This window comes from Aphis gossypii, chromosome 2 (assembly GCF_020184175.1).
Source record: "Aphis gossypii isolate Hap1 chromosome 2, ASM2018417v2, whole genome shotgun sequence".
NCBI lineage: Eukaryota > Metazoa > Arthropoda > Insecta > Hemiptera > Aphididae > Aphis > Aphis gossypii.
In genome coordinates, this window is record NC_065531.1 from 80,067,272 (window position 1) to 80,089,614 (window position 22,343).

At 25.3% G+C, this 22,343-nt stretch overlaps 6 protein-coding genes across 10 annotated transcripts; 3 read left to right on the forward strand and 3 right to left on the reverse strand.

Annotated features, from left to right (window-relative positions):
* Window positions 1-792: 792 nt before the first annotated feature.
* Window positions 793-5,077, reverse strand: LOC114127894 (triosephosphate isomerase). Of its 3 annotated transcripts, XM_050201597.1 has the most exons (6): window positions 4,951-4,967; window positions 3,513-3,607; window positions 3,284-3,414; window positions 3,012-3,220; window positions 1,285-1,503; window positions 793-1,221 (listed from the first exon to the last, which is right to left on the reverse strand). In XM_050201597.1, the coding sequence occupies exons 3-6, from the start codon at window positions 3,390-3,392 to the stop codon at window positions 1,015-1,017; spliced, it is 744 nt and encodes a 247-aa protein (XP_050057554.1). In that variant the 5' UTR covers window positions 3,393-3,414; window positions 3,513-3,607; window positions 4,951-4,967; the 3' UTR covers window positions 793-1,014. The 3 variants fall into 3 exon arrangements, with proteins under 3 accessions (XP_050057554.1, XP_050057553.1, XP_027848051.1); XM_050201596.1 differs by lacking the exon at window positions 3,513-3,607 and having other exon boundaries at window positions 4,951-5,077; XM_027992250.1 differs by lacking the exon at window positions 4,951-4,967 and having other exon boundaries at window positions 3,513-3,623.
* LOC114127895 (INO80 complex subunit C) lies at window positions 3,756-6,728 on the forward strand. 2 transcript variants are annotated; one of them, XM_050201598.1, is made up of 5 exons: window positions 3,756-3,997; window positions 5,325-5,450; window positions 6,087-6,186; window positions 6,248-6,315; window positions 6,382-6,728. In XM_050201598.1, exons 2-5 carry the CDS (start codon window positions 5,376-5,378, stop codon window positions 6,511-6,513), a joined length of 375 nt encoding a protein of 124 aa, XP_050057555.1. In that variant the 5' UTR covers window positions 3,756-3,997; window positions 5,325-5,375; the 3' UTR covers window positions 6,514-6,728. The 2 variants fall into 2 exon arrangements, with proteins under 2 accessions (XP_050057555.1, XP_027848052.1); XM_027992251.2 differs by having other exon boundaries at window positions 3,757-3,993.
* On the reverse strand, window positions 6,610-7,269 carry LOC114127896 (ATP synthase-coupling factor 6, mitochondrial). The gene is made up of 2 exons (XM_027992252.2): window positions 7,112-7,269; window positions 6,610-7,038 (listed from the first exon to the last, which is right to left on the reverse strand). The coding sequence occupies exon 2, from the start codon at window positions 7,029-7,031 to the stop codon at window positions 6,723-6,725; it is 309 nt and encodes a 102-aa protein (XP_027848053.1). The 5' UTR covers window positions 7,032-7,038; window positions 7,112-7,269; the 3' UTR covers window positions 6,610-6,722.
* Window positions 7,270-7,417: 148 nt separating this feature from the next.
* On the forward strand, window positions 7,418-12,334 carry LOC114127899 (protein DDI1 homolog 2). Of its 2 annotated transcripts, XM_027992257.2 has the most exons (7): window positions 7,418-7,960; window positions 8,022-8,216; window positions 9,251-9,738; window positions 10,569-10,758; window positions 10,858-10,914; window positions 11,055-11,134; window positions 11,628-12,334. In XM_027992257.2, the coding sequence occupies exons 1-7, from the start codon at window positions 7,693-7,695 to the stop codon at window positions 11,706-11,708; spliced, it is 1,359 nt and encodes a 452-aa protein (XP_027848058.2). In that variant the 5' UTR covers window positions 7,418-7,692; the 3' UTR covers window positions 11,709-12,334. The 2 variants fall into 2 exon arrangements, with proteins under 2 accessions (XP_027848058.2, XP_027848059.2); XM_027992258.2 differs by lacking the exon at window positions 10,858-10,914.
* A 2,281-nt stretch (window positions 12,335-14,615) lies between these two features.
* Window positions 14,616-21,225, forward strand: LOC114127898 (ATP-dependent RNA helicase DDX19A). The gene is made up of 10 exons (XM_027992255.2): window positions 14,616-14,698; window positions 14,792-14,858; window positions 14,961-15,184; window positions 15,291-15,383; window positions 15,546-15,648; window positions 15,710-15,824; window positions 15,890-16,067; window positions 16,124-16,361; window positions 20,506-20,668; window positions 20,732-21,225. Exons 2-10 carry the CDS (start codon window positions 14,838-14,840, stop codon window positions 20,989-20,991), a joined length of 1,395 nt encoding a protein of 464 aa, XP_027848056.1. The 5' UTR covers window positions 14,616-14,698; window positions 14,792-14,837; the 3' UTR covers window positions 20,992-21,225.
* LOC114127897 (geranylgeranyl transferase type-2 subunit alpha) lies at window positions 17,872-19,966 on the reverse strand. Its single transcript, XM_027992253.2, has 2 exons — window positions 19,837-19,966; window positions 17,872-19,600 (listed from the first exon to the last, which is right to left on the reverse strand). The coding sequence occupies exon 2, from the start codon at window positions 19,582-19,584 to the stop codon at window positions 18,031-18,033; it is 1,554 nt and encodes a 517-aa protein (XP_027848054.1). The 5' UTR covers window positions 19,585-19,600; window positions 19,837-19,966; the 3' UTR covers window positions 17,872-18,030.
* Window positions 21,226-22,343: the final 1,118 nt, after the last annotated feature.

The following is a 22,343-nucleotide window of genomic DNA, read 5'->3' on the forward strand; positions in this document are numbered from 1 at the left end:
AACAAAGAATAATATTTTCAGTTTTTTGGTTGTAATATAATAATATTATTTATGAGGACTAGAAACTTTTAATGTATATTATTATATTTTAAATACACAATAACATTTTCAAACATTTATGTGTAGATTAATTTTAAAGGTATATTGCCTATTTATACCACATACCTTTTCACATCATTCTATGTATTCTGAATCAAAAGTTAATTACAATAATAAATTATGATATAAATATATACTATTATATACTACATATCATAACAACTAAATATTAATAATATAATAAAATACTCAATGTTTTCAGCAAAAAATAAATCAACAAAGAGTACTAAAAAAAAAAAAAAAAAATTACTGTGATAGCAATATAAACACATCAAAAAATAATATAATAACCATTTTGTAATGTAGAATAACTAGTAACTGGCTATATTTTATTACTGTGAATATTATCTTCCTTTTATATATTATTATTCTCTCATTATCTGTCATAAGAGCATATCTGTGCATCATAAGAGTGTAATAATCAGAATTAAGTTTTTCCTGTAATAGAATATATCATATTATGTGCCTTACAAAAATTATCATTATTTTTTAAATTCTTTCTGAAAACGTTACATTTTAGTGTCCCAATGATTTATCCGAGGACAATGTGACAGGTAATCACCCAACAATTATATTCACTTTAAGCATGTATAACATGTTTAGGAAGAACATACCAACTATGTATTTAAATGGTGTAAGTATAATGAGTATCTAATGATGGTACATAATATAATTAATAAATATATGAACAACTAAATTTTGAAATGGATATATTTTAAGTTTTTTGTTTGTAATAGTAATACAGGAAATTAACTAGTATCTTAAGCAAAATTTAACACAAACATAAATACATTTATTCACAATATTGTTGCTTTAATCAGTTCTAAATGGTATTAAGTTAGATACCTATTGCATTAAGTTTATAAGAAAACAACAATAATGTATTCATTTATATATATATATATAAATTTATTATTACTGGTTAGCATTGACTATATCAACAAATTCTGGTTTTAAGGATGCACCTCCAACCAAAAATCCATCAATATCGCATTCTTTAGCTAATTCTTTACAATTAGATGCTGTCACAGATCCACCATATATTATGCGTGTAGTTTTGGCAACAGCTTCATTTACTTCGTCAGCTAACCATTTTCTTAAAATTTTATGAACATCTTGAGCCTGAAGAAAAAAATATGATAAAAGTACACAATAAAATCATTATAGAAATTTTTAATAACTTACTTGTTGAGGACTGGCAGTTTTACCAGTACCAATTGCCCAAACTGGTTCATAAGCAATAACTACGTTTTGCCAATTGCATATTTTATCCTTTATAGCTTTAATTTGCTTAGCTACAACAGCTTCAGTTTGTCCAGCTTCACGTTCTTCGAGGGTTTCACCAATACATGCGACAACAGACAATCCAGACTCAAGAGCATGATTTACTTTTTCAGCAATGAGCTAAAACAGTTTATTATTAGTATTGTATTAATATCAAGGTTTTATCTGAGAGAAAACCTTTCCCATATTTTTGTACATTTTGAAATCATAAATATATATTTTAAACTGAATTTACTATTATTTAGGTATAAGAGAAAATAAATGTTTTAAAACATATAAAGAAGGATTAACTTATAAATTTAACTATATTAAATAGGTATAAAAAACATTTTTCAAGTGACCCTGGAGAATTTTAAAGACAGTTCACTCTTTAAATAAATAGAAACATACAACTAATATAAAATGTATTATAGCCGGATGTGGTAAAGTCAAAATCGTTGATATCTCAAATTTTTTCAAGAGTAGCAATAGGAAATAACTGATAGTGTGATTTGCTATTTTTAAAATCTATATAATTTCCAAGTATTATTTTTAAAATATCATACTTTCAATGAAGAGGAACACTAAAATTGATAAATTTGTGAACCAGAACGCTATATTTAAATGAATAACAAACTTGCACTGTGCTCCAATCCATTCCCCGAGCCTTAATATTGTTGTTATTATTACTATAATAATTAACATTTATGTAATTGTTATTTTTTAGATATATATATATATTGTTTAAAACAATTTTCAATAGTTATTATTATTTATTACTTTATTAGACTATGATAGTATGATCTAAAACTATTTTTGTTATATTTCCTAGTGATTATAAAATGCATTATGACCATAATGTCCTTACTAAAACAAAATTGTTTATTTTAATTTAATAATCATAAGAAAATCAAACATACTTTAGAGTTAGGACTTATGATCATGATAAAGAATCTTAATTTTTTATAATAGGTATAATGTATTTAATTATCATAAGCAAATAAAACAAATATTTTGAAGTTTAGACTATTGTCATAATCATCACATTAAACAATACAAAAAATAGGAACAACATTTAAGAGTATTATAATTGCATGAATATAAAAATAATACACAAATATACTCTATCCATGTTAAAAAAAAAATAACCCCAGCAACAATAATCATTTTTATAGTAAAGCCACACCCTTGCACGCAAATTGACCACCAAAAATGAATAAAAAACATTCAAAATAAAAATATTTAATTAATTTTTATAGTAGGTAATAGAATATCCTTATTTTCTTATGTATCATATATCATACTTATATAAATTACAAACTAATTAAGTGCATAACCTACAAAATGTATATGCACACTTGTAACAGTTATATTTATTAGAAAAATGTTATTTATGAATCCATAAAGATAAACAAATATACTTTGTAATCTGTATACTCGTAAAAATATAAATCATAATCAAACAAAACTTAAAAAGAATTAACAAGAAATGTGAAATAAGATGATTAAATAAACTACACTATAGGTAATAGATACTTAGAAAAGTAATTTGGAAAGGATTTTAGTTTTTATAAAATAAGTCTATTTTTTGTGTAAGAAAAATATCTACTAAGTCAGTTTTTACTTAACAGTTCAATTTCAATACTTACAGTATCAGCCTCTTGGAATATTTGCCGACGTTCAGAGTGACCCAAAATTACCCAATCGATACCAATATCTTTTAACATACTAGGGCTTATTTCTCCAGTAAATGCGCCCTTTTCAGTTTTGTAACAATTCTGTGCAGCAACATATATGTTACATGGTGCTTTTTCTTTGACAAAATCTAAGTATATTGCTGGTACTCCAATCAAAACCTCTGTAAAAAAAAAAAATTAACAAACTGTAAGCACATCACAATTTATTATTGTCATGAACTTACCAACATTAGGGTCCAAAGGTCCCTTTACTAAATTGCTGAGTAGTTCATCAGCGACTTTCTTCGAACCATTCATCTTCCAGTTGCCTCCAACAAAAAATTTACGAGACATGTTGGCTGATGAGAAAAACGATCTACAGGAAAAATATAGTGAATAAGAGTCAATGAGCAATGGATGCTGCAACTCCTGCACGGTAAATTAAGATGAAGTGATTAGCTAATGAACACTGACCGTCAAATCTATTTTGTAATCGAATGGAAATTGATGTTGATGTAGGATGTAGGAACGATGATAGCGGACGTAAGACTTACGTATTGACATGGGCCCTGATAAAAACGTAGGACATACTTATGACCTCTAGTGGCGAACTTAAGGTCGTAAAAAATATACAATTATTTTAACGAATCAAAATATTGATAACTTTATGATAAGTTATCATTATTCTGTATCTTGTTGCTATTTGATATAGTAGATAACAGTATATTATAATATTAAATAACTTAAAAAATAGAATATAAATACTTTGAAATTTTAAAATCTAAAGTTTCTAGTTTCTATGCTTTCAGTTATTGTCTATTGATTTATTATTTTTCTAAATTACAGTTAATTCTAATATAATACATTATTGTCTATAGTGCACATTAATCCCTCAGTAATATCAAATACTATAAATTATAGTATTTAGTAGTTTTTAATTATTATTGATTAAGTTGTAAGTATGTATAGCCAGATAGGTAAAATAAGTAATAGCTTAGTTTATAACAAGATAAAGTGTACACCTGACTCACTTTAATGAAATTGTCATCTAGTACTGATTTTTAGCAGTAAAAGCCTAATGGTTGCTTGATCTTTGATGAAAGACTATTAGAGAATATAATTCTAGCACTCAAAAAACTCTTTAATTAATAACATATAATTAAGAGTTGATACTTATAACAATCATTCAGATATGAGGTTTAATTATAATAATACAATTAAAATTATAGAAATGGATTACAAAAAATAATAATAATAATACTTGATATTTATTACATATTATGTGAATTTGTTGATAAGTTTTTTAACTTATTATTTAAAACTTTATTGTAATTAATAGATTTCTTTTAACATAATTTTAAGTCATGAATAAATTCCATTTTTTACTATAAATTTTGTACTGAGGCAGAATATAAGCTATTTTATTATTCTAAAGAGTGTAATCTACATTTTATTCATACAAATTTTGTTTTCTATTCAATTCAAATTATGTAAGTAATTTTTTTTCAAAATAATATTTTACGCTATTAAATAAAATCATCCTCTGCATTACATCCACAAACTGTTTTCAAATTATACATTATGTTATTAATTAATAATAAACCATTTTTGAACAAAATAAATTAAAACGGTAGGTTATAAGAAAATTAATTTTTTATGTGATTCTTCTGTATTCTATCTAGTATTATAATATTTATAGTTTCTTAAGGTTTAAAACGCCTTTTTAAAATTAAGATTTTATATTAATACTTTAAAATTAAAACATAAAATGTTGTCATAAAAACTAATTTAATTAGAATTTAAGACAATGTATTAAAAAAATGAAACAAACTATAATACACTTAGTTTCAGTAATGTATAGTAAAAATAAATGTAATTAGTTTACATAAATGCCATGTTATACAAGACTCACCTTCTAAAACAACTGTGTATATATGCTGACATTATAGAAATTTTAAAATTTTATGTTGAAAAATACTAATTTAATCTGTACAGTATTATAATTTATAGCTACAGAGTAGTAAAAAGTAACATGGAAAAATGTACAAAAATAACCATAGACTTTATACTCTGAGCATACGGTCTATGAAAATAACAAACACAAATAACAGTGCTGTAAATAGGGTAGGAAAAAAAGCCACTTTTACCCACAAACCATTTTAAAGAAATAAAATATTTCAAATGACTGCCAACTGTGCCAGTTGAAAATACAAATATTATATTATTTAATTAATATTTGGTATACAAAAAAATATGCAAATCTATTAATGCATAAAATTTTTTCAGTTGTTAAATCAAACTTTCATCTTTTTTAATGAGTTGATCTTCATATAACTCATGGCAAATAATCCTGTAGACGAAATAACTCATAAGGAAGAAAAAAAGTTTGTGTTCAAAGACTCAACTTTTGACGTAAGTAAAAGTACTAAAAATTTTCATTTCTTAATTTGAATTATTGAACATCACTAAATTAAATATAAAAAATACAATAAGCATAATATTTATTTTATAACTGTAAGTTTATATTTAAATTAAATTTTTAAAAAAATATGGTCGATAATTTTACTAGATAATTAATTCTCTTTATTTAATACTATTTCAAAAATTCTTTTTCATTGATATTATTTACTATTAAATTTACTAAAAGGTGTATCACACTTAATGGTTTTAATTGTACCAACAATATTGTTTTTATTTATAGTTGAACACTATTAGTAACACCTATACACTTATATGAGTACTTATAGATTCTTCAATAGAATTTAATTTTTTTCTTTCTTAAAGTAGTTTTGTTAAAATATATTTCATTATCTATACTATAACTTGTACAAACTCTATTTTAATTTATTATAGTAAAATAATTGTTATTATTTTTAAGCTAGAGTAACAATTTATATTAAGTTTGTACTATTCTGAACAGTAGAATAATTTACCTCTGAAAGCAACACATCTTGCTATAAAGATGAATAGTGTGTGGTTTATTTATTAATTTTGAATTATATATTAAATTAAGTTTTTTTAGTTATTTATCTGAGATTAATATTGCAGAGCACCAAAACAGTCAATGGAAAAAAAAAATTGTGGCGTTCTTTAAAGCAAATAACAGCCCAAGAAAGAAATTTACCCTGGCCTGATGATTCAATTAATTGTAAATAAACCTTACTATTACCTCACACCTCATAATTTATTTGTAAAATACCTGTTTGCAGATAGCAGTATTTCTGCTCCGCCATCATTCAAACCAGCCAAAAAATATTCAGATATTAGTGGATTAATTGTAATAATGTTAAAATGTTTATTTATGAATACACAATTAATTTCCAATTTTATATATTTTTAAAAGGCCAAGTACAAAGATCCCCAAACATCGTTATACTACGCTGGACATGAAGAATTCAGTACTGTAAGAAATCTGCCTAGTGATATTATTACAGGATATTTGACATTACGAGGAGCATATAATCCGATTGGATAATATTAAGCTCGATAAAGACTTATATACATAAAATGAATAAATATGTTGGTAATAGTAAAATGTATATTACTATCTTGAATTAATATTAAACAAAAATGAACTTTATAAATCAATGTTTATTAATAACTTTATCATCTCTTAATCCTCCTATTCCTGCACAATTACATCACTACTTGTATTAGTATAAAAACACACAAAATGTATTATCTTCAAACTTGTGGATCAACTTTAGGATCATCGAATTTAATTGTTGGGAATTTGGTAGGATCTTCATTTGGTGCAATGTTGTATTGTCTGCCTATCTTTTCCAGATCAGCCTTGTAACCTTTATCAATTGAAGGGTCAAATGTCTTGGAATTAAATTTTCCTTTGTACTCGCGGATTTTATCCAAGAACAATTGTTGAATGGGATCTGAAACGTTAGCCATCAACACTGATGTAGCCGATATGTTGCGACGAACGAATCGGCTAGCCGATCCATTGGCATTCAATTTTTGTAATAAATTAAATGACAACATGTTTATTCTGAAATAATGGTTATACATTGATTGATAAATGAATATCTTATACATACAAAAACAAATCCAAAAATACTTACTCTATGTTAAGTTACAACTCGTGGTCCGTGGAACAAGTATATAAAGTTCTTGATAAAAGTTTCAAGTTAAAATTTTGTGAGAAATTTCGAGATACATAAAACCTCAAATCATATGTCCTAATGTCCTATCTACAAGACGAATCACGAATGTCAATTTTTTTTTATGATTAAAGACAGTGTATCCAAAATAACATTTTTCAGAGTATATATATATTATAATTATATATATTGATATACATTATTTATTCGGACAACGTATTAAAAATTGAAACATAAACAACATTTTTGCAATATCAATTTAATTCATATTAGATTTTAACTAAAGTTAAAAATTCCAAAAAAATATTTTACATTTTTCTAATCGTAGAAAGTTTTTATTCTATAACTACGTTGCAGTGAATTCATGGTTCCTGATAAGCGTGTGGCCATGACAACAATAACAAAGAATGACTGGGTGGTTTTCTTTATTTAAATAGTTAGAAAATAGAATATAAATATTAGATAATAGTAAACATTAAACAATATTTTTAGTTAGTTAATTTACACTTTTTTAGAAAAATTTTTTTTATAAATTTAACATAATGTTGATTACTGTCACAACACACGACGACCACTTGTTTGTACTCGACGTAAGCGAGGACTTAGAATTAATCAATTTCAAGGCACTTTGTGAAGTAGAAACTGGAATACCATCACAGGAGATTGGGCTTACACACAATGGTCAGCTTTTGGTTGACGATTTTAAAACGATGAAAATCTTGGGTGTTCATGATGGAGATGTTATTATAATTCAAAGAGTTGCAAGTAGTGTTACTGCAATGGATCACTCATTTAGTAGCCCAAGCAATAGTATGCATATATATAACAAATTTAATTGGACGTTGTATCTGTAACTATTTTTGTGTTTTAGACGTGTTACCACAATTTGACTTTAGCCGTATTCAAGTACCTGGTTCATCTAATAGCAACACAGACAGTAACAGACAACATCAAATGCAGGATGCAGAGTATGTTAGGAACTTATTTCTCTCCAGTCCAGAACAGCTAGCACTCCTGAAGCAAAATAATCCCAGACTTGCAGATACATTGACCTCTAACAAAATAGGTCTGTAGATAGTGACATTTATTTAATATTAAATACAAAGTTATATTTATTTGTTATTAAAATAGATAATTACTATTATTTAAAATGTGATAATAAGTCGACAACACATGCAGAGCCATATTACATTAATATTAAATTGAAAAGTTTAATGTAATTTTCAGTACACTATTTGATATATAAATTATATCAATCGTATGGGCTGTAAAATAAATTCGATGTTATTACATAATGTTATATACAAAGTGATTCACCAAGCATTCTTGCACCTTTTTTTTCAATATGGCAGTTATTCAAAATCTGATTTTTTATTTTTTAATAGATATACCTACTCTTATACCATATTTCCAATTCTCGAGATTTTTTTGTGCCCTTTAAAGATACAATTTTTTTTATTTTTCAAGTAAGATGCCCCCTTTCAACTATAAGTTGTAAAAGATTTTTTAAACATTTTGATGTTAATAAACAACTAGTTTTTATGTTATTTAACTTTGTATACTAAAAATAATAGGTTTATGTTATAAAATATAAACTTATGAACATGTATAATTTGCAAAAATGATCCCAATATAATAAACATTAGTTATAATATATCTATTTTATGTTTTTGTTAAAACATTATTTAACACTTATACTTGTATATTATATTTTAATCACTTAAATCAACTTATTCAAATTTTTAGTTATTAATATCAATATTTAAAATAATAAAATTTAAACAGAAGTTGAAATTACCATAAGACTTCTTAAATTTTACAAAAATTTTCAATAATTTTAAAGTATGATCTTAAAGTATATTATTTAAGCATTCCAAAAATGTCTATTATGATATGAATCTCTTTAAGGAGTATTGTAGAAAGTTTTAAGTTTAAGCCATTCATTATCTTTAAATATTTCATATTATCGAAAGGGATTTAGTCAAGAGATAATTTCTAAACTCAAATAATATTAAAAATAAAATAGACTATTTCTTAATGTATGTTTGCATTAATACGATTTTAATAGTATGAAAATTAAATTACTAATTTTTATTGCAGAAGAATTTGCTAATGTCATGGCTGAGCAAATGGAAGAACGTAAAAAGCGTGAGGACCAAAGAATTAGAATGATGAAAGCTCATCCATTTGATTCTGAAGCACAGAAATTAATAGCAGAAGAAATTCGTCAAAAAAACATTGAAGCTAACATGGAAGCTGCTATGGAGTATAATCCAGAAATGTTTGGAACAGTTGTCATGCTTTATATCAATTGTAAAGTGGATGGATATCCTGTGAAAGCATTTATTGATTCTGGAGCTCAAACTACAATAATGTCGTCTGCTTGTGCTGAACGATGCAACATCATGCGTTTAGTTGACAGTAGATGGGCTGGATTAGCTAAAGGTGTTGGCGTTCAAAAAATTATTGGCAGGATACACATGGTTCAAGTTGCAATTGAAAATGATTTCTTAACAACTAGTTTTTCTGTTCTTGAAGATCAGCCCATGGACATGCTTCTTGGATTAGACATGCTAAAAAGACATCAAGTAAAAACTATATTTTATAATTAATAAAGACTTTCTTTCATGAACATTTTTCTAACATGATTCTTCTTTTGATATCCAATTCATTCTCCTCATTCTTCGTTTTAATTTCTTTTTTCATAAACATACACTTATTATCATATCTGTATTCTTGAAAACATATTTTATGTTTTTAGCTTCAATATTACTTATTAGTGTCAATTGGTCTTAAAAGTTAGTTTATTAATATTATCTCATCGGGCACTTTGTGGATTTTTAATTTAAAATTGATTATAGGTGTTGTAAAATATAAAAAAAAAAAATAAAATACTCATAATTCGCTTTAAAATATAAATATTAGTAGAAGTCTAGGAGATGCCCTAGGGCCTAGATCAGTGGTTCTCAACCTTTTTTAGTTTACGGCACTCTATTATACATCACAAATTTTCATGCACTCGACAACCATAACAACTTTGGCAACTTCGCCAAAAACACTGTTTTCAATATTTAATAACATTTCTCGCGGCATACCGGTTGAGAACCACTGGCCTAGATAGTAATATAGTATTATTATTTATTATATTTAAATTCAATACTAGATAATATTAACTAATATATAGTTAACACAAAATTAGTTCTTTTCATTCAAATTTGCTACGTTAAGCATTTATAAAACAAAAGCAATAGATGATGTTGATTTGGCATTTTGTATACAAATTATGTTCATTTATTTACATTAATTTTTCCTTTATTTCTTATACATTTTTATATGATAAAATACTAATTTAATGTTTTAACAAAACTGTCGATTATCTAAAGAATTAATATGTATATTTATTTATTTTAATAACTAGTGTTGCATAGACCTGGAACATAACGTTTTGAAAATTGGAACAACAGGGACTGAAACACCATTTTTACCTGAAAATGAATTGCCAGATTGTGGTCGTCTAACTACATCCAGTGATCATGATGGAAATAAAAATGAAGATAAAGAACTAAGAAAAGCTATAGATGAAAGCAAAAAAATGCAACAAAGTAGTGGTAAATATTAAATTTTCACCAAGTTATTTTAAAACTAACATGTCCTTCTTTCCTTTTTTACTATGAAGTATTTTAAATATTATTGTTATAATTAATTAGACAAGAGGAGAAGAGATGCCTACTTTTTCCAAATTACACATTTCCCATTATTTCCAGGTACCTTTTTCTTTCCAATCTATATTAGTTAGTAATTTCTTTATTGTGTATATTTTGCTAAATATTTAATTCTGTTATCATAAAAAGTTATTCGATACAAAAAAATTGTTTTATAATTTTATATTTTATCTTATTTTTAGGTACCAGCAGTAACTCTAGTCATTCTTTTAAAGAAAGTGATATTATAGAACTGATCAACTTAGGATTTTCTAGAGAGCAGGTAAATTAAAATTAAAATTGAATATGGATAAAAATATAAAATACTATTTTTAAGAAATGATTAATTCTTGATATACACTTATTTAGTTTTTGAATATAATAATATCAGGGAGTATTTTCAAAATTAAATAATTGTAATATAAACTTTATCAAAAAATCACTACATTGTGCAATATAGTCAAGGATCAGTTATTTTGCTCCTAACTTATTGTGATCAGTTGTATTGAGTATTTTAACTAACATTAAAAATATATATATCCACTATAATGTATACAATTACATTTGTAAATGATTCAATAAATTCAAATATATTGATACTAGTCATTAAATAATTTACTGACATAACTATTTTAAATAAACTCATAACTATAAGTATACATATTATGAGTACATTTATTTGAATCATATATTTTCAAATGTATCATTATAAACTATGTTTTCCAACAGAATATATATCAATGTTATAAAATATATTAATTTCTTTTTTTTTTTAGGTTATTCAAGAATTAAAAAGATTTAATGGAAATAAGAACGAAGCTATGGCCTCCTTATTTGCAAAAATATTAAAATTTTGACAGTTGTCAGAAATGTTTAACAAAATTAATATAAAATATTCTTCCTCTTCGAGACTGTTTCTATTTTCCAGTCAATTTTAGTTTTAATTTTTCAAATTTGTATTTCATTATTTTTATAATTTTTGGCTGAATTTCTATATATATTGTTTACAATAAATTAATTTAACAATACATTTTTAAAATGAAACTTATAAATACCTGAAAATGTATAATATTTTTAGTTACATTGCATGTCTGATTTATATAAAGTGATGTTATCTATTTAAAATATTAATAAAGTCATTTAAATAAAGGGTATTTATGAGTTTCTAATAAAATTCCTTTTTAGTAATTTTTCTCTCCTTGGTAAAATGTTAACTTCTTTTTATTTAGAGACTGTATTTTCAATATAATGACTTTTTGTCTATTATTTACACAATTATATAAATTCATCAAAGGTGTTAAGTTTTTGTACGGTTTATGTAGTCTTATTTTAAAAGTAAATAATAACAAATAAATGAGGTTTGGGATTATTAACCACAGCAATGATAAAATAATATATTTCAATATTTGTAGTTTTGCATTACCTAAAATATTGTGTTCAAAACAAATGCATGATTGTATAAAATAAAAATAATTTAAAAACAGATCTTTGTTAATTATTTTGTATTGCCTACTTATTACTCCATATTTTTCAATCCTTTTATTTCAAATTACAGTAGTAATGTTTAACGATTCAATCATCAAATGATTTTAAAATTTATTTTAACAAAAAAATAGATTAAATCAAAATAAGTATATAAAAATTAATTAATGATATATGATTATATTTATGTATGTATTATAAAACATATATATTATTATCTACATTAAATCTTTTAATAGACTTTTTTTAGTGATTACCTAATCAATTATGCATTTATTTAAGACTATTGATAAATGTATATTCTCTAAAGCTATAGTCACTCTCTCTTAGTCATCAAATTGTGTAATTATCGCATGTTCAATTGTATAAGTACTAGAGAACCTGGTTTTATAGTGATAGATATTTTAATACGCAGTGATAGACACTATAAAAATCATACTTAAATGGATAATCCAATTAATATAACCATACTGCAGTAGGGCGGATAGGTTGTAAAAATGATACTTTAACTATAATGATGCTATCAATCTATATTCTATAACATCAACATAAATATTTTTTTTAATAGTAAGTATTAAATATTTCAGAATCTCATGTTCAACATAAAATTATTGAAAATATAATACAACTTAAACTTTTAGTCGAGCTCTGCTTTTCATATAAATACTTTAATTGCGAGACAAAAGTTCTCTATATTTTGTATACCTATTACAAATTATAGAAAACTTAACGCACTAGTACATAGATATCATCAACTTTGATACTCAATTTATAATACTTACTATTGTATGTCAATTGTTTTTTTTAATATTTAAATATACAAAGATTATAGCATTTAGAAAAAATTTTAGAAAAAAAAGTAGTGTCTCTGAATAAAGAACCTCATCGTCATAAAAGAGGTACCTATATTATATTATGTAAAAATGTAGTCTATAATTTAATTTAAGTTGACAATTTTTAATTTTATAGCTTCCATATTTAACTACAATTAATATAAAAATTTCTAAAATCAAGAACAATTGTTTTTACATTGATGCACTTAACAAATTGTCAAAAATTAGCATCCCAATAGCAAGTTTAAATTAGAAAAAAACTTATATAAATAAATTTTAGATTATAAAATCAAAATAGTTGTTGAAATTATTTTTTATTTACAACATTAATTATTGATTCTCAAAGTTAACAATCAAAGAGTCTGTAATACTAATATAATAATTAAACAATGGCATGTAATCATAATACAAGCACATGAAAGATTTTTTTCGTAATATTTCATGGGTACATAATATCAAACAATATAAATAGTATATAATAATTAATAACTAATGCTTAAAAATAATAGATTTTTGTAAAAAAAATAACGTCGGTTTATCACTTATTTGAAATCATTGTTCATCTAGACTCTAAAGTCTAAAGCCGAGGTTCCCAGACTGTGGGTCACGGTCCATAAGTGGGTCGCGATTGTATTTTTGGTAGGTCATGCTATATTTTTATATTAAAAATTTAAATAATATTGTATATTGATAAAATCTATCTTTATATTTATTTTTTGTTGTAAGCAACTGATTCACTATAAAAAAGGTCATTCATTGATATTGTGACTTGTGAGTCGCCAAATTTTAAAAAATTCCCAAAATGGGTCGTACAATAAAAAATTAGGGAACCTCTGATCTAGAGTCTAGAGATTATAAGTATCATACAACGCAATAGGTAATATAAAAATGTAAAACATAAGAACCTAGACAAGTCAAATTGTTGTTTTAAAAAGTAATTGAAAACTAAAATGTTTATCAATACTTTTTAATTAAACTCATAAATATGTGTAATATTAAATGCTCAGAACGGCTAAACTCAAGTCAATAACTCCAAGTGTCCAGGTGTCCTTTCCCAAAGCAGATAAGTACCTATTTATGCTGTATATATATTTTTTATTATTCATAATCATTCAATATATTTTTAGCGAATCAATTAGTACTTATAGTAGTACGTAGTATTAATAATTACATACGATATACCTATTAGACGTCCTTGAACATTTATTAATACGGCAAGTTCACTTTATTGTATTTCACTTCTCTAATTATAGCAACACATAATTATATAATAATATCGGTTAACGAATTAAGATAGGTATATTTTAAGTAGGTATATCTTAATTCGTGTATCCGTAAGTCAAATTTAAAAATGATTCCCGCCACAACATTATCAGCAAAGTCACTGTGGTATAACCTACAATAAAATGCTCGTGTCGGCGGTTTGATGATAGCGAAACAAAGATTGTAAATTTGTAAGTGATTTATTTTCATACGGATAATTTCATATTTATGGACGCCGAGCATAGTACACAACCTGTAAGTGATTTACTGTAAGTCTGAACTTTTGAAATCAACGAAGTCATGAGCGTTAAATTATAACTCACAGTCATTCCATTTTTGTGATCTGTTTCCTATTCTCGCAGATACTCCGTTTAGGTTTACCATAATTATTTTTTAGTGTTTTTAGTCATGGAATCAGTCACCAAAAACGTAAGTACTGATTTTTATTTTTTTGTTTCCTCAGCGAAATGTCATTTAAGTTAGTAAATCTATATCTGCTTTTTAATTACATGTAATAAATTATTTTTACAGTTTTCTAATGCTCACTTGGGTTCTAAGAACGCAAATGATTTAACTGCGGACAGTCGAAGTAATACTTCCAGCGAAGACGACAAAGAATTGCCAGCTTCTGAAAAATCATTATTGCAAAAAATTGTGCGCACAGGTCTTATAACTTCTAAACATGATATCGAGGTGCAAAGACAAGACCCAAAATCACCATTATATTCAATTAAATCATTTGAGTTACTTAAACTGTAAGATTTTTAGAATTAAATTCTTACAATATTAATAATTAAATTATATGTAAATCATTAAAGTAAAATATAGCAGTTCATTGATGAGTTATTTTTGTTTTCATAGTCATCCAAACTTGCTTAAAGGAGTTTATGAAATGGGCTATAATGCACCTTCAAAGATTCAAGAAACTGCATTGCCTTTACTCTTGGCCAATCCGTAAGTCTATTTCTTAAAACATTACTTACAACAAACTCAAATACTGATTTATTTTTGTTTGTATTAATATTTTAATTTGTGTTTAAGTATAAATTCTAATTATTAACTGATAAATATATATATTATTATTGTTAACAATGATAATTGTTTAACATGTTATAGACCTCAAAATTTGATTGCACAATCACAGTCAGGTACTGGAAAAACAGCCGCATTTGTTTTAGCTATGTTAAGTAGAGTTGACCCAGAACATCAGTACCCACAGGTAATTTAGACTAGAATATTATGAAAATGGTACATTTAATTCATTATTAATGTGTCTATAGGTAGTTTGTTTGTCCCCCACGTATGAATTAGCTATTCAAACCGGGGAAGTTGCAGCAAAAATGTCTACTTACTGTCCAAACATAAGGCTAAGGTATGCTGTTCGTGGTGAAGATGGTTTGTATTTTTATTTATTGTTTCTTAATTTTTAAGACAGTACTACTTATTTTATTCATTTTTAGTTGAAAAGGGTTCTAAAATAGAGGAACAAATAATTGTGGGTACACCTGGAAAAGTTCTAGATTGGGCAACTAAGTACAAATTTTTTGATCCAAAAAAAATTAAAGTATTTGTGTTAGATGAAGCAGATATTATGGTTGATACACAAGGTCATCAAGATCAAAGTTTCCGCATTAGAAAGTAAAATTTCTTACCAATATTTTTATTTAAATTTAAAATTTTAATTTCATATTAAGGTTACTACCTGAAACATGTCAAATGATGTTTTTTTCGGCTACATACACAGAAGATGTTATGAGGTTTGCTAATGCTATTGCGCCCATGTCTGTCATCATAAGATTAAAACGTGAAGAAGAAACATTGGATAATATTAAACAATATTATGTTAATTGCAACAATAAAGAAGATAAATACAATGCATTAGTTAATATTTATGGAGGAGTGACAATTGGACAAGCTATGATCTTTTGTCAGGTAATTAAAGCAAAATAAGTCAATAACTGTTCATTTCCCATTGCATACTTTATTATATCTTAAGAATTTTTGATTGATCGTCTAAGAAAGTTGAATATCTTATAGAGAATTATAACATAATTACCTATTATTATTAACAGCTTTATTAGCCACCTAGTTTTTCACTTTTAAAAATAATTAATCTAAAATAAAACAAAGTAACTGTCTCTGAATCACATTATTTAATTTCAATATTTTTTGTATTTGTCACATTTAATACTGGTGTAGTGTGGTGATTAACACACAAATAGCTTATTATATATGTTAAATTAATGATGCATATTATTAAGTTTTACTCACATGTTTATAAATTTATAGCCCACTCAATCAACCAACATTTTTTTGTTTTATATACAGTAGTCACCGCCTTATTAAACTCTATGGGACTAGATTATTTAGAGTCCATTAACCAAATTATGTTTATTGGATTTTGCCTTTTTGGTCAATTTAATATAATTTCTTTATATGCTTCATTTTGCTCGAATACATAAAAATCGCCTCTTTCCTGAATCCCTTTACTAAGCAAATTATTGATACCATTTAAACAAGTTTTTTCAATGTAGTTAAGTTTTTTTTTATATATTAATATAATTTTCAAATGACTCCATCCATTAACAGGTGTGTGAGTTAAATAAACAAATTTTTTTGTGTTCTTGTATGTGCAAATCGGGACCAGCCTTTTTGAGTTTAATAGGTAAATGTGTCAATTAACTGTGAGTCCTATAAGTGGGGACTACTTTATATGTTTTATTTAAACTTATTTTCAGCGGCAATCTTTAGTTTCTAAAAGTTAAAATTAAGTATACATATTTTATGAAATGATATTGAAATTTGATGAAACCTAATAGTAGCACATTAAAACAGAACAGACATAACATTTGTTTAAATAATAAAAATATTACAATGCATTTAAACCCATCGTCAGTATTAAATGTGTTAATTTATCTTTTTATTTTTGATATGAACTTTTTTTTGCTGCATCTTTATCTAAATTTCTATGTTGCTTTTTATGCTACTACATTTAATTTTATCAACTAATATGGTGCGTTGGTGCCTTAATTGTTACTTTAATGAAACCACACATTATATATAACACTATCCATAATTATTTTTGGAATATCTTATATTTCAAAAAACATGTTTTTGATCCAATTTCTTTCCCCAAGATAAATATTTATTACTTGCTTATTAATTTGATTTTGCTGGAATTCATTTACATTTTTTTTTCAAATATACAAACATGACCTATTGCCTGGGGACAAGGACTGGCATGTTAACTGCCTCCGTGCTGTAATTCACTTCCCCCATCTGTAAACAAGATTTCTTAACCAGTAGGGTGTTTTAAGTGTGAGTAGAACATGCACAAAAAAATTTGCATTTTTATAATACATGGGATGATTTTACCACTAAGATCGCAGCAATCACATGCTTGTTTTTGTGTGCCGGAGTATAATAATTAATAACAATTCAATATTGATCATAATAAAATATTTTTTTATTATAAAATTATAAAGTTTATGTATTTTTATAAACTAATATGTTCTATGCTGTTAATATAAATAAATAAAAAGTTGTATAAGCATATAATTTTAATTTCAGTAGCATATGATCTAGTTATAACACTTAACTATCACATAATTTTAATATTAAAAGACTGATTGATACCTTGTAATATTTTTTCAAGAGCTATTTGTTTATTATCAATAATAATTGTTTTTAGTGATTTACATTTTGTTAATTCTGTGCATGAAATGTCTTGAATTTGATTGTCTCTCAGATCTAAACTCTCTAGATTATTTAGAGCAGGAAAATTATTCAAATTCGCCAATTTACAATTCTTTAACGATAATTTTTTACACATAATTAAGTATTTTAAATGATTTAAATTACTGTGGGATAAATCATTATCACTCAAATCAATATTTATGTTAAATAGAAACATATGCATGTGATAAAATGCTGTTAATCCATATCCTTTCAAATTTATGTCATCCATGTTATTGTTATTGTTGTTAGCAATCCAGTATTCAATTTTATAACGGCTTTCGAGATCATGATAATAATTTTTTCTTTTGGTGTCTAATTCTTTTAATAATTTGATGTTCTTGAGACAATTTTCAAAATAATTATTTGGTTTTAATGTGTAAAGAAGTAACACATAAGTGAGTAAAGCCCACTTACTTTCTGGTTCCAATTCTAGTAGTTGATGTAAACTGTCCAGTTGACCATTTAAAACAAGTTGAAGCTGTTCACTAATATTAAGATTAAATATATCTTTTTGAACATTATCTAGTGATGCATCATCTATTACTTGGTTAAATTCATCAATTATCTGTATCTTGTTAATGTTCACATTGTCTAATTTTTTATACCAAACTTTTGAATCGAATTGTTCCCAAATTGTTTCTCCTAGTCCAATAATTTTATAATTATTTGGTAAATTTCTATTAAGTATGAGATAAACTGTATTTTTTATTTGAGAAACTTTGTATATAATCTTTGATGGTTCTAATTTTCCTATAAGCCATCGCTGGTATATCCAAGCACTTTGATCTGAAGGGTCGGTAAATGCTGCACTTTCTACCAACGATAATTCTGATATTTTTGTACATTCCTCATCTTTACCTGCTGCACTGAAAAGTTTTGATCGATAATGCCATGCAGAATAGTTTGAAAAATTTGACTCTATCATTTCCATAGTAAATTTCAATTCATTTTCAATTGGTTCTTGACACTTGGAGGCAACAATTTGTCGATAATCCCAGCAATGAAAATTTCTTTCATCTAATTTTAAATACTTTGTACATAGTTGTAATTCTTTTTTCCAATCAGGACTAGGATCTACATTATCCAATAACCAATTTCGATGATACCATGCTGAGTAAGATTTTGGATTCACTTGTAAACATTTTTCAGTTAAATATAATTCATCATTAATTATTTCTTCAGATGGTTTCAATTTTAATAATATTTCTTTTCTATAATTCCATATGGTAACAATATCAGGATTAGATCTTAATAGTCCTTCAGACGATTTTAATGCTAAAACATCATATTCTTTACGAGATCGACGTTCAAACACATCATTTATAGTATTTCGATATAGTTGAAGCTTTTTTTCCTTTTCTCGATCTGCTGCAGCTTTTTGTGCTTCAGTTGTACGTACTTTTAGTCGGTTATGCATATTTTGTGAAATTAACCTAAAATTTAAAACAATAAAATCTTAGGTACATATTACGTATTCATATTATTAGAATACCTATCTACCAACAATTAATTATATTTAATACCTTATAGTTATTTAATACATTTAAAAATATCTGATGTGATAATCAATATACACATTTCAAGTTACATTGTTAATTGGTAACAGCATAAATTAATTGACAATGAGTAACATTAATAAAGTATATGTAATATAATCTACAAATCTCACCTTAAAAATATTCAGCAATAAATATATTGTTATTTTAGTAAAAATGAATTATTCAGTATAAAACTAGTTTACTTAAATTTTATAATTGTTATATAGATACCTACATGAAAAATCAAAATTCATAACAATTTATTGTATTTTATGTAGTTTAGTATTTAATGATAAGAAAACGATAAATTTCAGTGTTGCCAAATATTGTAGTAAAAAAATTATTATTGTATGCAACATATTTCCTTATGACAATAATAATTGTATAGTATTATATTAATGAATATTAATTTTTTTAATATGCCTTATTAAATAAAGATATAATATTTGTTATTAGTCAATAGAATAGACAGTCTATTAATTATATATTTACTTATTAGGTACATATTTATTTTAAATATTTTTTTCCTATGATATGTTTGAAATTTAACAATAATGATCAACTAGTAATAAATAATAATTAAAATTTATACTTATTCTAAATCTTTGATCATTGATGATTTTACTGAAATCTAGCCTTTAGAGTAAATCACTCTCAATGTTGAGTTGGGATAACATTGATAAGTGACTTTGATTCATCGTAATTCTCAAAATATATTTGTACATTTAAAATAAATATTATAGCCTGACAGTGAATTGTTTGTATTATTAAATTATAATAACATGTTGTTTTTATTTTAGACAAAAAAGATGGCTTTATGGTTAGTTAATCAAATGGTAGAACAAGGACATGCTGTTGCTTTATTATCTGGTGAACTCACTGTCCAACAAAGAATATCTGTTTTGGATCGTTTCCGTGAAGGAAAAGAAAAAGTTCTGGTTACTACAAATGTATTATCTAGAGGTAATAAACATCATTATTTTGTTATGTACCTATTTATTCTTAACTTTTTTTTATATATTTTAGGTATTGATATTGAGCAAGTCACGATAGTTATTAATTTTGATTTGCCTGTGACAGTCACTCGTGAACCCGATTATGACACATATTTACATAGAATAGGACGTACTGGTCGTTTTGGCAAAAAAGGTATTGCTATCAACCTTGTAAGTGGTCATTCAGATCATATTTTATTGAAACACATTGAAGAACATTTTTGTAAACCCATTGAATGTCTGAATACCGACAATGCAGATGACATGGAAAAACTAGGAGCTGAAGACTAAATTGTATTAATTGTCCTTAATATTTTTTTTTTAATATCTTGAAATTGTAAAACAAATTATGAATCATTTAAACCTGTACAAAGAAGTAATGTTAATTTGATTAATATTTGTTTTTACTTAAATTAAAATTTAGGTTCAAAAGCTTTTTTGAATGAGAATTGCTTTTATATTAATTTATAAATAAAAATAATTACAAGTTATCATCATTATAATTAAACATTTTTATATTGAATACATTAGTGTTTTTATTTTTAAGTTATAGGGACATATAACATTATTTGTAAACATAATTTTAACTAAATAAATAAATACAGATTCTTTTAATTTTATAATTTTAAATTCACAAATGCTTGTAAATCTAAAAAAAAATAAATGTTCACTCAGTTTTGTGGTAAATTTTTAAAGTAGAATGAAATCATGACTTATTGAATGAGAACATTATTAATGAGTTTAATGTGGTCTCTAACTTAGTAGTGTGTGTTTTATAAACTGAACCCTAGATAGCAATGACTTACTATACTATAGATTGAATTAATGCTTTGTATAAAATAATTTTAAGTTAATTATTCAAAATATTTTTTAAAGTCATAAAGATAGAAATATTTCCTAAGGTTATATATTAGCTTATCAATAAATAAATTCTACTTTAGATGGTCGTCAAAATACAGGCCTAAATATTTAATCAAGTTTACGTTTTTAATAGTAAAGCAATAACAAAGTTTAGTTACAGTTGTAAAAAAATTATCATACAGCATAAATATATTAAATTATATTATATTAAATATGAATATTAGAAATATTTTTGTAACAATAAATTGTGACATTAGGCGATCAATAAAATAGCTAATAAATCATTTATAATAATAGTTCAAATAGACGATAATATAAAAAAACCCATACTAACCGTTCGTACGAGGAATCGGGTAATCAAACAGCGCCCTCTATCTTGTTATGCATTCCATACGCTTATTGCTTGTCCAATAATATAGCATCTATGCATAGATTCTATGCATCTACCAGACGTGTCATATACGATGTGCCATCCGCTAATACTTAAACGTTTTCGAGTGCAGTTCGGCAGCATTAACGTTACTTTGGATTTTCATAATTACACTACTGATACCGACTGCTTTAACGAGTCAATCATGACTTAATAACATTAACTTAAAAGTTATAAATTTAACTGTACATAGATAATTCTAATTTAAACATTTGGTGAAAATTTCAAGTATTTACAGTGATCAGATGTGAATTACAACTGTATAAAAAAATCGATTTTGTAAAAAACTTGTTTTGCGTAAAAATTCTCGTTTTGCCGTCACTCTTTATTTTGTTTTTCTTGATTTTTTTTT

Coding starts and splice junctions, on each gene's coding strand:
- LOC114127899 (XM_027992257.2), top strand. CDS start 7,693: ATGTTGATTACTGTCACAACACACGACGACCACTTGTTTGTACTCGAC. Junction 8,217..9,250: donor ATTGACCTCTAACAAAATAG/GTCTGTAGATAG, acceptor TTTTTATTGCAG/AAGAATTTGCTAATGTCATG. Junction 11,135..11,627: donor TAGGATTTTCTAGAGAGCAG/GTAAATTAAAAT, acceptor TTTTTTTTTTAG/GTTATTCAAGAATTAAAAAG.
- LOC114127894 (XM_050201596.1), bottom strand. CDS start 4,982: ATGTCAGCATATATACACAGTTGTTTTAGAAG. Junction 3,221..3,283: donor ACCTTTGGACCCTAATGTTG/GTAAGTTCATGA, acceptor TTTTTTTTACAG/AGGTTTTGATTGGAGTACCA. Junction 1,222..1,284: donor AAACTGCCAGTCCTCAACAA/GTAAGTTATTAA, acceptor TTTTTTCTTCAG/GCTCAAGATGTTCATAAAAT.
- LOC114127895 (XM_050201598.1), top strand. CDS start 5,376: ATGGCAAATAATCCTGTAGACGAAATAACTCATAAGGAAGAAAAAAAG. Junction 6,187..6,247: donor GCCTGATGATTCAATTAATT/GTAAATAAACCT, acceptor ACCTGTTTGCAG/ATAGCAGTATTTCTGCTCCG. Junction 6,316..6,381: donor CAGATATTAGTGGATTAATT/GTAATAATGTTA, acceptor TATTTTTAAAAG/GCCAAGTACAAAGATCCCCA.
- LOC114127898 (XM_027992255.2), top strand. CDS start 14,838: ATGGAATCAGTCACCAAAAAC. Junction 14,859..14,960: donor TGGAATCAGTCACCAAAAAC/GTAAGTACTGAT, acceptor TTATTTTTACAG/TTTTCTAATGCTCACTTGGG. Junction 16,362..20,505: donor AAGCTATGATCTTTTGTCAG/GTAATTAAAGCA, acceptor TTTTTATTTTAG/ACAAAAAAGATGGCTTTATG.
- LOC114127896 (XM_027992252.2), bottom strand. CDS start 7,031: ATGTTGTCATTTAATTTATTACAAAAATTGAATGCCAATGGATCGGCT.
- LOC114127897 (XM_027992253.2), bottom strand. CDS start 19,584: ATGCATAACCGACTAAAAGTACGTACAACTGAAGCACAAAAAGCTGCA.